Here is a 17,502-nt window from a genome sequence, read left to right as displayed (position 1 = left end):
AGGTATTTTAGCTGCGAAGAAAAAAGATGTGATATTAAAGTGTATAAAACCGAAAGGTTGAGGTATTTATGCCGCCAATTACCCTTAAATATAACATAACATTCATTATTTAATTAAATATAACGCATTAGTTTCAAAATCTTTAACAATCTAGACACACCTACATTATATAATTATATAGTCCAAAAATACTCATCAATTCTAATATCACAAAATTTATAGTCACTTGACACACTCTCTAGTAGTGTCTTACTGATTCATGACCTTCACACGCCCAACTTATTCATCCGACAACAAAGTTAGCTATCCAAGTTAATCATATTAGTTGTCAAAGTTATCAAGCTTCATTTTGGAATTTCAATTACTGACCACTTCTCAAGAGGTTTTTTTTGTTTTTATTTTGGCCTACAGACGTAGATGATACATAAGATTAATTTTGTGCCATTTTTTTTTTTTTTTTTTTTGGTGTTATCGTTAGATTTGTAAAATAGCCCAAATGAAAATCCAACGATAACACAAAAAAAAAAAAAAAAAATGGCGTAAATGATCAATGTTATTGGATTTGGTCAATAATTGATATTCCAAATGAAACTTGAGGTTATAATTGGACTCGGTTAATAATTTTGCTAAAACTAGAAGTGAAGAAAGACAAAAAAAAAAAAAAAAAAAAAAAAGTTAGAGAAGTCAAACAAACATGCAACTAGAAAAATATATGCACATTTTAGACGGACATTGTGCTGATTAATCACTATATTCCATAGTAATTAATTAACTATACTTGATCATCTTTGTAGTCGGTGTAGCTCGTGGGGGGAGCTTAATGATGGTCAATGAGAGCAATTTTTGGATAAGGATGTGGGAGAAGAGAAGCTACCTTACTTTTTATGAATATTTTTTCAATTTTGGTTTTTTTTTTCCCAACATTTTATAAGAAATTTTGTTTAAATATGTATTTGATGTTTATATAAAAATTCATTATTGTTTATTTTTGTATTATAAAATTATGATTTAACATAATGGCTTGGAAAGTTGTTATGGATGCAGACATTTGGTGGGTGCATTTAACATACATTTATCTCGTATTTCTAAAATCGAGTTATAGCTTGTTCAGAAGAATTTTTTATGATCTCTCGGAGTTTTTCTAGTGATTTTCAGGTTTCGAACTCAAATTCAGTGTTAGGACCTCAATTGAGCTATTTAATGGTGTTTAGAAGCAATTGGAAGTCGAATCGAGTCAAACGGATACTTTTCGAGCAAATAAATGAAAATCGTGCTCCAAACGCGCTGCGCTCTGGTACACCGCGCCACGCTCGATGCCAATTTTAGGATATAAAATAGCGTACTCTTTCTGCGCGCGAAGAAAAGTTTCAGTGTGTGCACTCAATCTCTGCGTGTCGTGATTCTCCGATTTTCTGAAATGTCTATTTTCCATTTTTAAGGCATTTTGAATTATTGGATCTCATCCAAAGACCCAAAAGAAAATTACCAAATACTCTCTCTTTCTCTCACTCTCTCTCTCTATATATACATACGTCCCTATTTCCTCGTATTTGTTCTGAATATTAAACTTAATTAACAAACTTACTAATATACTACTTTGACAGAAAATGATAAAGAGTCGATGCACGCTTGTTCACATAGATTATTACTCAAGATATAGTTTCCTAATGCAAATAATGAGCGGCTATAGAGTTTAAGGTATCTATTAATATTCTTTACTAAAAATACTTTATCCGAAATTATAAAATTAACTTTCAATGAATAATTGACAAAGTCAATCACAATGTTTATCTTTTCCTCTTTACAAGCGATCATTTAGCTTATAAGATAGAACCTTAGGTAATTATTTTATCTTTAGCGTTTAGCAATAAAAATGCAAACACAAATTGTACATCATTAATTTGAAAAAAATAAAAATATAGCAATATAGAATATATAATAAATATTTAATATTTCCTTATATTATTAATATAACTCACGTAACCAGCCCAAAGTATTAGTATTTAATTTATTAGTTATAAATTTTATATCATTATATATTATTATCATAAATTTGTTGCAATCAATCATTCTATTGGATTTTTTTTAAAATTTTAGCCAAAATTTTATTTTATTAAATAAATAGCTCATCAATCCGCAGTAAATTAAATTAACAAAATAATTAATTAACTCTTTTGTTAATTTAGTTTAATGCAAATTGGTTGGGCTATTAATCTAATTATTAATATATATATATATATATATATATTTTTAGAAATAATTACCCCTATTATTATTTAGTCTTTATTTCATGAGCAATCAATAATATTTATCTACACGAGTTATTTCCCTATGACTAGAGACAGGATAACTACAACCTGAAAACGACAAACAGTAGAGACGTTCCATGCAATTTTTGCAAAATTAACCCATCTTCATAATTTCGTTCTTAAAAAAAAAAAAAAAATTTAAAAACAAAACCTTAAAAAGGAAAAAGGCGCGTGATTTAAAACACGAGAACAAGTTTGTTTGTTGTTTTTTTTATATAATAATAATATTTTGAAACAACCAATGAAAAGGCATAGTTTCATAGAACGTAGAGCTTCGCAAAATAGACTTGTCGTATCGTCAGTCAATAGAGACCCAAATACAGCTCTTCTTCTCTCACAAATATGGAAATAACGTGTGAGAGAGAGAAAGAAGTGCCTTCTCTTTTTTCTTTTTTCCCCAAATGCCCACATTGAAGAAGACAAACAAACACAAAGTCACGAATCACAAAAACTCTCACTCTCGTCTCCAATGGCGTCTCTCACTCCCGGCGCTCTCGCGAAGCTCCTCTCCGGCGGCGACAGCCATCGCCGCCGTTCGACGCTCCTCCAGGTGATCGAGATCGCGCCGTCGCTCTCCGCCTCCGACGACGCCACGTGGCTGAGCCCCGCCGGGGGATTCTTCCTGAAGCTCTCCGACTCGGCGAACTCGGCCTACGTCTCCGTCTCCGACCACGCCGACGCCGAGCTCGTCCGTAGCGACGCCGTGCGGCTCGGCCAGTTCGTCCACGTGGCGCGCCTGGACACGGCGGCGCCGGTGCCGGTGCTCCGGGGACTCAGGCCGGTGCCGAGAAGGGTGAGAAAGCCGTGCCCGTGTATCGGAAATCCGATCGAGTTGGTCTCGAGCCAAGCTCTGTTTCGAAACTCCGACAAAAGACTCAGCTTCGACTCTCATCGTCGCTCGTGGGATACCAAAAACGTCGCCGTTTCGCCTCTCGTACGTTCTCTTTTTTTTTTTTTTTTTTTTTCCCTCTTCTATTCTATTTACTACTATTATTCAAAAATAAAAATAAAATATGTTTGACCACTAGATTATTTATTTATTTACAGGTCTGTACTTTATATACACTAGATTTTTTTTTTCAGTGAATTTTTTTTTTTTTGGCTTGTACTAGTTAAATGGTGTAATGTTACTGATTCTTTAGGTTGTGTTTTTAAGAGAAAATATATTATTATTTTTATTTATTTATTTATCGACAGCATGAAGATTATTGTGAGTTAGTAAAGTAAAAACTCGTATTTGGTTTAAACTATATATATTTTTTTTGTTGAAAAAAATAATTGACTTATTTAAGGTTGTTAAATGTTGTTATGTTTGTGGTTTTTAAGGTTCTGTATTTAAAAGAAATTATTATTTGGATTTCTGTTTGGGTTTGGTACTATGTAGTATGTATGGGTTTAAGTTTGACTAGTAAATTTTTATTTTATTTTCAATGGATTAAGGATTGCAAAAAGATGCTTGATAAGAAAAAAAGTTTTTTTTTTTTAGTTAATTATTTGGTAGATGAATATCAGCTCTCATGAAGTTGATGAATACTCTTAGAAGAAGAATTTATTAAACTCTTTTGTCTGATACAACTCTCTACATGTGCTTATTTTGTGTTACCATTTGGTGAAAATTCAAATTCTATTAATGATATTTTTTTTTTTTTTTTTCCGAAAATTAAAGAAGGCCTCTCCAAAGAACGTGCCGTCTTTGAAACATTCGAATTCGTTCGGCTCGCCATTGGGAAGCAAAAAAGAGACCATCCCTTCTCCAAAGAAAGAGCCGAAATCGCCGTCCGAGCTTGGCGGGTCTCTGAAGAAAGTGACTTTCGATAGCAAACCCGGCCCGGGACCAAAGATATCGTGGGACACGCTTCCCTCGACCATCACCGAGCTCGGAAAGGTATTAATCATTACGGCTATTTACCAAATAGTCCCCTAACTATTACATCAATTGCCATTTTGATCCCTTAACTATTGATTTTGTAGCACTTTGTTCTTCGCGGTCGTGTCTCATTGAAATAGGATAGCAAAACAAAATTATTTTGTGCAATACAATTATGGCATTGGGGTCGGGGAAATTATACGTCACGGGATCGCTATAAAATTACGGATTTTAAGTAATTTCAGTTTTAGATTGTTAGAGTAAGTTTATATTATGTTTTAAGTTGTTTAAGTTTTGAATTTTATATGAAAAAAGTAATATTTTTGTGAAAAAGACTTGAATGCTACAAAATCAGTAGTTTTAAGGACAATTAGATTGTTAGAGACCAAAATTACATTACGCGACTGTCATTTTGATCCTTGAACTATTGATTTTGTAGCACTTTATTCATTAGTGATCGTGTCTAATTGAAATAGTAATATAAAAAAAATAAAATTGTGCTTCATAGTATTGCGTGGTAATTTATTCCAAACTCATAGGGGGATAGAGGATTCAATTAGGGAGTTGGGGTTGGGAAATTGTATGTCATTGCATTGTTATAAAATTACCGTTTTTTTTAGTGAAAATAGTCCCTGAACTATTATATGGATGCTATTTCGGTCCTTACATTCATTTTATGAGCAAAATGGTTCATTTTAGAAAAATTATATGGACTAAGCCACTTGAAACGTGGAAATTGCAATCTAGCCAACGTTTAAGCTAAGTTTCAAACATAGGCACAATTAATGACGTGGCTTTTATTAGTCATTTAACAATTTACATGTTTATCATTTGTTTAATAGTGTGCCTATTTATTTTGGTTTATTTTCGTTTATTTATTACACGCATAAATAAAAATTAACGAAAATTTATTGACGATTCACAAGTTACTTATTTGAATCAATATTTAATTTGTTTCTTATATTATATTCATTAATGATTTTCCTTTTAAATATTCAAATTTGAATCCAATCGTGTACTAAGTTTGATGATCTTGTTGACTTTCTTATTAGTAGGACTCAAACGTTGGCTATTATTTTATTTTCACTTATTTAAACCACACAAGGGTATATTCGATACTTCATAGTCGTAAATTTCAGTAAATGGCTAGATTACAAAATTTACCAAACGTGGACTAGATCTTAAATATCACGTTTCAAAAAGACTACGTTTCTAGTTTGCCCCACATTTTAGAAGTAAGTTTGTCAATTAATGATAATTTTTATTATTGTTATTGTTTAGGTATGTAATTATGCTTTTAAGTTGTTTAACTCTTAATGCTAGTTTAGCTTGGGGATTATAAGTTTATTATGTATTTTGAATATGAATTAACAATGGATTGATCATCGCAGAAGACAGCTCATCAGAGGGGAGTCGCGTTTTTGGCTGCCGTACGTTCACTTGAAGAAGCATCGGCCGCTGATGACGTCATTCATTGCATGTGGTATGTGATATTTTAACAGCCAAAAAGTGTTATTTCTGATACCAAGAACTAGTTTCTTGTGCCCTAAGCTAAACATATCGTAATAGCGATTTGAGAAGGAAAACAGTCTTCGTGCTTTTCACACTATGTTTGAATATCCGATTACAAAAGATCAAAGTCTTTCCTCACACAAAACTTTCATTCTGTAAAATGCCTTTATAACACACTGACGTGTCACTCAAGCAATCCCTGTTATGATCCAACGGTCACAACCAAATCAGATTGCAGAATCTGTTTTGGCTGTTAATAACTTTCTGCGTACGTAACATTTCCGTGTCCCTTAAGTCTATATAAACTCTTGTATATGAACAACATTATTGGTTTAATCTTTGCATGCTCAAATTTCTTAGCTCTTTTAGGAGATCACTGGCATTAATTCGTAAACTGATCTTTTTAGCAAAATACTCTTCAAATTATTGATTTAATAGCATTCATAATGCGAACGATACACGTTGTTCCTCTTTATTATTTTAAAAGGGAGCTTCGAACCTTTGAAATGGTCTTAATTTAAAGAAGAAGAAGAAGAAGAAGAAAAAAAGATGATATGTCTATAGTATTTAAACATATTTGTATATAAATTTTTTAAAAAAATGAATAACCATGATTTGCTAAATAAAAGTATTTGCACATCAAGTTTGTGGCTTTTAGTTACAAAATATTTGAAAATATGAGCAATGAATTGTTTCTTTCCATTTATGTTTAAAAACAACAAATCGTGACATCTTTAATATAAGCAAAATGATTACAATATTATTAGTGATGCAATTTCTTATACACTCTCTATGCTAAAAAAAATTCTGCTTTATTTTCGCAGCGTTTTCGCCGAACTCTGCAAATCCTCACGAAAATCTCCCGCGGGACAAGTGGTTCAGAATTTCATGGACCTCAATCATAGAATGCTCAGCGCAGCAAAGCTCGCCAATTCGTTGCTGAATTCAGATCCGACAGATCATCGTCGTGGCGGCTCATCTTCGTGGGTCAAAGCCGCCCTGAAAACCGACCTAGCCTCGTTCAATCTGTTCGAAAATCGGGACAAAAAAGACGAGAGGCACAGCTACATCGTCTTAGAGAGTCCTCGTAGTAGTAGCAACAAAGAGCCGAAGAATAATAACTCTCCACAGATCAAGAAAATCCAACGAACCCTTTCGTCGTCGGCTTCTAGGAAAGAAGATAATCTTCCGAAGCAGCAAAGAAACAGCAAATCGAAAAACGAAACGGCTAGTTTGGCCCAGAAGCTTCTCTTGGCTTCTCGAGATTGGTTCCTCGGGTACTTAGAGGACTCTTTGGCCAAAGGACTCGGGCCGAGGAGAGACGAATCTTTGTCGGGTCAGCTCAAAAGCGTCGAGCAATGGTTGAACGACTTAGTCACGAGCGGATCTCTGAAAGACGAGAAGAGGGTCGAGAGTTTGAGGAAGAAGCTACACGGGTTCTCGCCGGATCATCGTGCTCGTTTCGGAAAGTAAGTCTTCGGAGAAAGAAATAGATTAGAGATTTTTAAATAGTTTAGTACACAGCCATTTTTGGGGTTTAGATTATTAGAATCTATATTACAACAAAGAGGACACTCTTGTTGTTATTAGTCTTTGCCTTGTTTTTTTTTTTTGTTAGTTCATGAAAAAGAGAATAGTCTAGTCAAGCATAGATGGTAAAGGCGATGAAAAGATTAATCGCAGTTAACTTTAGTTAAAAAAAAATTCGTTCAAAATTTGATATTTAACCAAATTTTTTTTTGTGGGTTGGGTTTTAACCTCGGTTAACCAAATTAAATTTTATTTTGACTTTTATATAAATAAAATATAGTTTAATTTTGGTTTTTTATTTTTATTTTTCTTGCAGGTACTAGGTTAGTTTTGGTTAGCCCAAATTATTTCGATTAAATTAACCGGAGGTTAACTTCAACCAAAAAAATTTTTGGTTAAAAATCAATCAAGATTAATTTTAACTCTTATAAAAGATCCAAAAAATAAATCAAAAGTATGCTTGTAACGGTTTGAAGTTTGAACATCTCTAAGCTATTGGAAAGGAAAAATAAACCGGAAAGATGAAACCAAATACAAGTTATATGTGGTTATTTTTAACAGAATCCTCTATAAGCATCATTTTCTTTGTATTACACATTGAAAGGTATATGTATATATATCATAATTAATTGGTTAATAAATATCCAAGAGCCGATTCTTTGTAGATGGGATTCACATATCCATGTTGGGGCTTCGAAACTGAGCTTTTGGCCGAAGATTTCATTCCTCTGCATGACTTCATGTGAGAGTGCATTTTTTGTGGCTTAAATGTTTTCCCACATTGCCTGAAATATTTATTAATTTGAGCAACACAAATAAATATATAAATTAGTAAAATTTATGTGACTTGGCCTTCTTTCAAGCCGTTAGCATTAAAATAGAAACTTGGAAATTAAAGTCAAACATTTCTTTTGCAACTTTCATGCTCAACCACCTACAAACTCAACGCTGATGTTTATTCTTGAATTTTAATACCAAATATTTTATGTTTCTAATTAGGTGTTTTAAATCAAGGTCAGCCCTTAATTAAAATTAACAATAATTGTGTTGTCACAATCATGGAAAGCGAATTCGTCGTGATGTGTCATCTAATTCTAGACCTCTGGATACGTAATAGGGAAAATGACAAAAATATACCTCATGTTTTAGTGAAATGTCGAGTTTAACCTTTGGTTTTAAAAAATGTCGAGTTCATACCCTCTGTTTAACTAAAATGACGAAATTATTCCATCTGTTTAACTAAAATGACGTAATTATACCCTGAAATAGACAACAATACCACAAACCTTCTTTTTATTGAATTTTCATTGACGTTGACTATAATATTTATATACAAACACCAATTATCTTTATTCATTCACGCCATATATGTAATTTATTTAAAAACTAAAAAATAAAAAACAGTCTCTTAGTCGTGAAAAACACAAAAAGATGCAAATGGGTAAAAATCGACAGTTGATAGTCATCAAAATCACAAATTCGAACATATAATCAAGGATTTAGAGTCGCAATTCGAACACGGAATGAAATAATCTATTGGGAGATATGAATTTTATTATTTAATTTCAATTTAAGGCTAATTTTATTTCAAAATTGAGAATTTGAAAATTAGGGTACTGGTTTCGATTTGATTCGGTTTTTCTTATATAAGAGTTAATATCAATGAAATGGAGATTTGTGATACTGTTATCCATTTCAGGGTATAATTGCGTCATTTTAGTTAAACAGATGATATAATTTCGTTATTTTAGTTAAACAGAAGGTATGAACTCGACATTTTTGAAAACCAAAGGTTAAATTCGATATTTCACTAAAACACAGGGTACATATGTGTTATTTTCCCTACGTAATATTTTTCTGACAAATTCAAGGCATATATATATATATATATATATATATATATATATATATATATATATATATTGCTTGGAATTGGACAACCCGGGTTTTAAAGTAAAATTACGGTAAAAAAAATGGAATAAATTTCACAAATATCTTATTTGAACATGGTTTTTTTTAATACCTAGAATTATTAAATATTCTCTAAATATCTCATTTGTTTTTAAAAATTTCAGATGAATTTGCTGTTATGTTAAATGGAACTGTTAAAAACTAACAAAAAGTTAAATAGAAATGTAAATAATAATAAAAAGTTAAAGTAAACTACAAAAAATAAGAAAAATCTTGTTAAATTGAGATATTTTCAGAATAAGAACCAGAATAGAGGTATACTTGGAAAACATCTTTTGAAACGGGTAACTTTTAGCAGTAATTTAATTTTCATTAAGAGTAAGAGAACTTACGAGCAATTGGGCTCTTTTACAGGCCTATAATTTGTAGGAACAGCTCTTTGTTGTTGTTGCTGCTTATTCTTCGACCCCTTTGGCTCATCAAAACTTCTTCTTCTACAAACCAACCAAATAGTACATTGATTTATAGCACGAAATAAATACAAGTAACGTAACACATTCATTACCAATCAGGTAGGTATAAAATTCATATAAAGCTCTTGTAACACCACAACAAACTTCTCATTTATACAATTATTATGTAACTAATAATAGCATACTAGTTAATCAATACTTTAAAGTGATCATCAACTTAACTAATTTTTGGAAAAATGTTGAAATTAAGTTCATATAGTTGAAAGTTGTTATACCTTGAACTAGCACTGCTAGACTTGCCATGCGATGGGTCGAGAATACTCCGGAATTCTCTAGAAGATTTGGCCAAACGGTCGCTTTTGTTATTCACCGACACCAAGGCCGCGTCGTTGGTGTCTAATCCGCCGCACGTGATGAAATTTCGAAGCGTGTTCGACGAAAAGCTCTTACGGCTCTTCAAAGGCGAAGTATTAGGGTTCGAAACGGGTTTCTTGCAACGCAAGTTTAGTAGGTCAACATCGTCGTTGACTAGCGTTTGCTTCTTCTTCTTCTTGTCGTTGATCATGACGGGCTCGAATTCGTCGGTGAGAGAAGAAATCTCCGACGCAAAGCTCGATGATGACGACTCTTCTTCCTCGTTGATCTCCGAGAAGATTCTCGACTGAGGATCGTTTTCGTGACGCTCGAGTTTCTCTTCTTCTTCTTCTTTTTGTTCTTCTTTTTGTAGTTGTTGCTTCTTTATTGTTGCGTTGGAGTACTTGGTATTTCCCTTTTCGGCCCTAGATGAATCTAAATAAACAATTCAAATGAATTGGAACATATCTAAATCCCTTACAAATAAATAAATCAATAAAATATCATTTTTTTTACATACCACTAGAGGAGAAGATGATTTGTGAGCCTTTGAGGACGTATTCGTTATCGGAGAGAGGCGTGATGAGATCGTCATCGACCAAGTCTTGCCACACATAACCACTCTTGTACCTCCTTTTTTTTTAACATAAAATAAATTAATGAATTGCCATTCTAAATTTTAAGTCTAATTAATTGAAATAAATACCAAGACTAACTATCTAACCATATATTATTATTATTTATTATTTATTAGTATTATTGCTACCTCTTGTAGGACCAAGCATAGGCTTCAGCCATGTCCGTTCCTCTTAACTCCCCAAGCCATCTCTTCACATCTAATTTTTTTTTTAAGGAAACACATAATATATTATGGACCAAACATGGGTATTAATATTTTTTTTTATATATAAATTTAATTTTGATTACCTCGGAGATAAACGCCGGTTCGGGTTAAGTGATGAACACGGATGAGATGAGGGTGCTCGGCGCGGCCCATGTGGCTGAGGAAGTAAATTATGTGAAGTCTTCTCACTTCACCACCACCTCCAAATTTTCCTTCCATAACTAACTAAAAAAAAGAAATAATTCCTTGTAAAACTTACTACTATACCAAACTATACACAATAGTACTTCTTGAAACTGTGATTAGAAACAAAGAAACACGAAGAAGAGAACTTACAATCTTTGTATATTATGTAGTTCTTGGGTGTGTATAGAATTTCAAAGAAAAAAAAATTTATACTTTATATAAAGGTATGATCTAGTTTTCCATGTATATAATGAAGCACAAGCTATAGATATAGGTATTTGAAGCCCTCGAGAGAGATCTTTGTCTCTCTGCCGGCATTTCTCTACAAAAGGAGAGTAAATAACACACACAGATATATATACAGATATATATATAATATATATACAGATATATATATAATATATATATATATATATATATATATATATATATATATATATACACACTATTTAGATAGTAGGTGTGACATTATTTAAACGAACCACAAATTGACAGAGTAATAGAATAATGCAGGCATGCAGGCTTGTAAATATGTATAAAAAGCTAATGAGTTTGTTATGAAAATTAATGGTATAATAAAGGGCAAATGGGTTATAGTATTAAAAAGCTTTCTCGCAACAGCAAAAAGGTGTCACGAGTATTTGAGAATACCCAATAATATTGTTAATTTTTATTTTTTTTCCTACTGTGCTTTTCACCTTTTTTTTAAAAAAAATATTATATAAATCTTCCCAAGTACACTTTTTGATTAATATTAGATATTATTTATTTAGCATACTTGTCTTTGGAAGAAGAGTAACATTAGACAAATTTTGATTGGTATTGGTCCTATTGGAGAGCATAAAATGTGGAGGACTAGTATATATTATATGACCGATATTATTATTATTATAATTAATTTTTTTTTATCTGAACTACAAAGATGGAGAGTAAAAAGCTCAATAATAATCCTGCTTTGGCGATCTTATCTAATCTAATTTTACTACAATTCAGGAGAAAGGCTTGTTGTGTCACATTGAAACAGCCAACTCTTGACCAACTTTATGCATTTTTTTTAAACTTAATTTTCACGTTTACCAAGCAAAACTAAATATAAAATAAATAAATTCTCCAACAAAAGTTTAATTATTTTTAGATTCTCCTCAATTAAGACTATGTAGTCTGATTGGTTTATTTAGAGCAACTATAGATTGGTTATCAAGTAACTAATAAAGTGCCAAGACTCAACTAAGTCATTATTAATTTAAATCAAGACCTTGTTGTGACTTGTTTGATTTGAACAAGGAATAAATGAGGTAATATGTACATAAATTGATAAACATGTATTTAAACTATATAAAGTATATTGATGAAAATTAGTTAGAAGAAAATTGAGATGGAATTTTCATTTAATAGAAACTATTGGTAGATATAGATATATAGCGATATTGTTGGTTGGTCAACCAATGCAATGAAAATCTCATCAATGATATGAATTCGTTTAACTGTCTTTCTCCTTTAAACACATAATTATTTCTATGATTAATCAATATCTATCCACATTTCATAACATTGCACCAACATCCACGAGAGAGTATATGATCCTAATAAATTGGCGGATGCGTTTTGACTATGAATAAAATAAGATTAATGGGTCATACGTAATTCTAGTTCTAAATATAAGATCTTTTTTTTTTATTATTTGTTTTAATTTATTTTTTTATTTTTTTTTATAGCAAAACACGAGTATAGCAGGATTAAGAAAATCATGAACAATTGACAATACTTTTAGTTTTAAAAAATTGAACATGAAAAGAAAGGTTAACATACAATTTCCTTGATGGATAAAGGCAAACGTATACATGATATTTCAATAATATTTTTAAATTTGAAGGATTTTTTATGCGTACATAAGCTTTTGGCATCGATGTTCTCTAGGTATATAGTTTTCGGTTTAACTCTTAATTTTGATAAATATAGATTTATCTTCTATTTATTTTCTCATCCGGGAGTCTGATTATTATTAATATTATAATTTAAAATCTCTATGCATAGACATTATGACTAATTTTTCTAAAGCATTTTTTAAATAAAATCACCAATGGATTTTTCGTAATATATATTATTAACAAACTATTATTTTGTTATTCTTATTATTTTTTAAACTCCGTAAGCATATACATTTATATGACTAATTTTTAAGATATATTTCAACAAAATCAACAATGGTTTGACTAAATTAAACTAGTGAAATAGTATAAAAAAAAGTTTAAAAAATTGTGCAAGTATCACTTAAATTTTTTATCATGTCAACACATTTTTTTTACTGTGATAATATATGTATATATAAGTGTTAATGTTTTTGTTTATGGTTCATTAAAATTTGGACAAGCTAACTATGATTATTTTGTTAAAAACTTAAACCCTTTGCTATTTTGCTGGCCAATACAATTAGTTTCAAATGACTACTTCATATGATTATTTTTTAAGGAAAAAAAAAAGTTCGGTTAATAAAAATGCTTAAAATCAAATTTCATAAAGGTGAGTACAAAAGAAAAATTTGTTGTAATTAGTCAATCCCCTAATTTCTCATAAAATTTTAGCTAAAATTTCATTTTATTAAGAAAATAGACAATCAGGCCAAAGTAAATTAAATTAACTAAAACAGTTATAATTTATTTCGACATAATGAGCTATTTTTTTTTATAAAATAAAATTTTAACTATTTAAAAAAAAAAAATGTTGAAATACTGACTTAATTGTCTCAATACAAAAACTAAAATTTTCTGCTTAGCAAACGCACTATTAAAAAGTCATTTACGAGGGAAAAAACTGGCCATATATATATATATATATATATATATATATATATATAAGAAGAAGAGTATACTTATAAACCTCTTATTACTGATAGTTTCTTTTTAGTTGATCCGTTACCTCAATCAGTATTATAATATATAATCATACAAAATATAAAATTAATAAATAATAGCAGTAATATATATATATATATATATATATATATATATATATTTTAAAAAGAAAAAAAAAGAAACCCATATATAACTGACACGAGCCCAGAAGGGTCGAAGATACGAACCTACAGAGGACGAGACCAAAAGCGATCGGGCAACGAAAAATATAGATATAATTTTATAATCTAAAGAAGTTTTTAGCTTAGGAAGCAGAAATAAAAAAGAAGAAAGTTGACAAATTATCTCTTAATAATTCATTACTAAGAAACTATATATATAGATATATAAATCCCGCGAAACCGTTGATGTTATACACTTATACTTGAACGTGTGATTCATATCGATACATGCATGCAAGCTGTTAAGTTCCTAATAATAATGATAATAATAATACTAATAATAATAATAATAATTTACCAGACTGGCAGTCTTGCGATCACCTCAGACGATTCGTAAGTTCCTCGGAATAAATATGTTCAATAATTAGGAAAATCATATATAATATTGGATACGAGCCACCAAAAAGAATATAAATGTATGTATATCTATATATACATATATGTAAATTAGAGAGGAAGTCATCAGTTGTTAATATATACAGATCACAAAAAATACGCGTATTTTTATTCGTTTAGTTTTTTTTCAAAAGAAGGAAATAACGTTTGATTTAGAGCAAGACGAAAAGAGCAAAGAAGGTACCTTTAGCGGAATAAAAAAACAGGAATTTTGGTGAGAGAAAATAAAAGCTCATCCAAACGGTGCCGTTTCAGGTCTAACAAACATTGTTCAAATGGGAAGATTTGTGATTATCTAACGTTTCCGTTTGGGAAATGGTTGGAAAAAATGGTTGAGAGAGAATTGGAATAAATGTGTGAGCTACTATCATCATTTGTCGTATAATTACTTGTATAGCAACATGTAGATATGTATCGTTGGAATAGCCATTAATGCTGTTATTTTTTATTTTTTTTTTGTACCTATGTTAGTTAGCTATGGCCTATGGTTAAAGATTTCGTATTGGGATAGTGATATGAAGAGCTACAATTTTTTTTAGGATGGGGTGTAACTGATAATTCTTTTAGGAGGGTATATATGAAAAAATATACAATTTTAAGTTAAAACTTTAAAATATTATAGATGAAGTTTATGATTTAATAAAGTTGAGGGGGGTAGCATGTATTTCAACAAACACACGAAGTCACGCCAACATAAAATATTATTGACTATTGGGGTGAAAAAAATCGTAATTTGGATTGGATCAACAATTTTTTTTAATCATTTCGGTGTAATTTATCACCAAAAGTTGATGAAACACAAGTAAGAGAGATAACAATGTCTACATTTTCTCTCGTGTATTAGGTTCATCGTCTCCTAGTCAACTTCGACTAGATTGACAATGATACCATTGTAGTAAGTATGCGATATGATTACAAGCTCACTACTATAATTTAGTTGCAACATCTTTCGCATTCGTAATAAAGTACTTTACGAAAAATTTATTAATTGTTAAGTAACTTCGTAATATCACAAAGATTTAAAAGGGCTTGAAAATAACAATTTAAATAAGTCCACAAGGCCCAATGAGACTTGTGGTAGATGTGTACATTAGTGGACATGAGCCTTGAATTTGTTTGATCAAAACCCAATTGGATTGTGGCTTTTCTCTAATAAGAAATAAATATTATGTATTAAATATGATATGATTTGGTGAATATCTAATATAGTAATGAGAGCATCATGAAGATATTTTCTACTGTTTCATTTATAGAATAGTATATCTTATTATTCTGATAAACAAATAATATATTAATTATTGTTGTATGTTGTTTTCGGAAATTATTAAATTCTTTGTGACTTAAAAGGAATTCAACGTCAAAGCTCAAGCGAAGCCCACTAAGAGGTCTGATTCGGGCCCACGAAGGCTTAAAAGTCCACTTGAGACGAGCCTGCGAAGAAAGGCAACGAAAAACGAAGAAAAAAGTAAAAAGAAAATGACCAGGGCGCGCCACGCCTTGCATTCGGCGCGCCGCGCTACACACTTGGACATTAGGTCTGATGTGGGTAGGATCGCTTAGACATGGTTCATAATTGGAAAAATAAGCATCGAGAAAATTCATACCACTTAGCGAAAGAAAGATTATGCAGAGTTGATCGAAATGGGCGCTAATTTTTTTTTTGGGAAATTTGGTCTAAATCACCGATTTGGCCATCAGAATCGTGAGTATCAACATGTAGGTTCCAGATCCAAGTAGTACAAGTAGTAGAATCAGGAGCCTTAGTTACTGTTCTTGTGAAATTAACTAGTCTAACCCATTCTTCTCGAAAATATTAACGGGTCTCTTTTACCAAAATTTTAATTTCCAGTTCCAGAGGACAAATAAATAGTGGGTACTAAACACACATACCTAAGACTAAGAGCCAAGATGCTTAAGAAGATATAATGAAGAAACATAAAAATTACGTGTCACGTAGTTGTTCATATGCATTTTTTTTTTACAAGTGATCAATTAAATCTAGAGAAACAACCAAATACATATTCCAAATACAAGCTTCGTGCTACGATACCCCGAAATCCAAAAATGTAAAAATGACGATATTTGCCTCTACGTTAGGATTGGAATATTCCTATATCTCTTTCGTGTTTTTTTCATTGTGTTGCCCATACTTGTACATAATTTTATACTAAGAAAGAGGAAGTGAGTATAGAAATCGGCTTAACCCACTTCAAATAACCAAATTGGGCCTCGGGCCCAGAAAATCGAACTGACATGTTGGAAGAAGACTCAGCTCGCTCAAAGTCCAGCCCGCCAACCCAGTGGATCGAAGACTCAACCCACCATTTGACTCTCAGTTAATTTCCAGGACGCTAAACCTTGACCTTACTTGCAGTCAGTCCGGAAGAATAGGTCCACTCCGATCTTCTCACTGCGACAACCTCAATCCATCCCGAATCATGTACCTTGAAGAGCTCCAGGCCGACCACGTGTCCACCAAATCGACGATGGAGCAGAGTTGATTTCGGCTATAAATAGGAAGAAGCAGATAGTTCTTAGGCACATTTTTACATTATACAATATGCGATCATTCATTTCTGTCCGATATTCACGTTGAGCTCGTAAACTCTCAATCCGAGCTCGACCATTTTGTACTCAGATCGATTTATAATAAAGAGCTATTATTCATTTTATTTTACTCATTTTTGGCAATTTAGCTTTGTTTCAATTCATTTACGACGAATTCTTGTGATCCACGCATAACAAATATAATTCTATATCCTAAGTATAATATATAGTTCTTTGATTGTTGAGGAATCGAATCCGTCATCAACAGAGCATTGGTTAAAAAATAAAATACAAATGATACAATGGGAGCAAGACTTTACAAGACCATTTCATTTCTGAGCAAAAGAGCTATTATCAAATAGTATTCGATCGATTACATATTAATCAATATGCGATTAATTGGTTTGAAGTTATCGACAAAAATGATTTGTCTAAGTCACTTCTTTTTTTTTGTCCAAGTTTCTTATCTTTTTGTCTAATTCACTTCAATTTTTTTTGTG

General features: G+C 31.4%; 2 protein-coding genes across 2 annotated transcripts; one reads left to right on the top strand and one right to left on the bottom strand.

Annotated features, from left to right (window-relative positions):
- The first annotated feature begins 2,643 nt into the window (after positions 1 to 2,643).
- Positions 2,644 to 7,611, top strand: LOC149394747 (elongation factor 1-delta, putative (DUF936)). The gene is made up of 5 exons (XM_089615807.1): positions 2,644 to 3,243; positions 3,976 to 4,194; positions 5,568 to 5,659; positions 6,513 to 7,157; positions 7,535 to 7,611. Exons 1-5 carry the CDS (start codon positions 2,779 to 2,781, stop codon positions 7,539 to 7,541), a joined length of 1,428 nt encoding a protein of 475 aa, XP_089471933.1. The 5' UTR covers positions 2,644 to 2,778; the 3' UTR covers positions 7,542 to 7,611.
- A 78-nt stretch (positions 7,612 to 7,689) lies between these two features.
- On the bottom strand, positions 7,690 to 11,301 carry LOC149394746 (UPSTREAM OF FLC protein (DUF966)). Its single transcript, XM_089615774.1, has 7 exons — positions 11,137 to 11,301; positions 10,884 to 11,025; positions 10,723 to 10,792; positions 10,477 to 10,589; positions 9,878 to 10,391; positions 9,522 to 9,623; positions 7,690 to 8,003 (listed from the first exon to the last, which is right to left on the bottom strand). The coding sequence occupies exons 2-7, from the start codon at positions 11,017 to 11,019 to the stop codon at positions 7,844 to 7,846; spliced, it is 1,095 nt and encodes a 364-aa protein (XP_089471900.1). The 5' UTR covers positions 11,020 to 11,025; positions 11,137 to 11,301; the 3' UTR covers positions 7,690 to 7,843.
- Positions 11,302 to 17,502: the final 6,201 nt, after the last annotated feature.

Source organism: Urtica dioica, chromosome 5 (assembly GCF_054948205.1).
Source record: "Urtica dioica subsp. dioica isolate 48M chromosome 5, U.dioica_male_clone48M_v1_H2, whole genome shotgun sequence".
Classification (NCBI taxonomy): Eukaryota; Viridiplantae; Streptophyta; class Magnoliopsida; order Rosales; family Urticaceae; genus Urtica; species Urtica dioica.
Note: the sequence above shows the minus strand (reverse complement) of the source record. Positions and strands in the feature narration are given on the sequence as shown.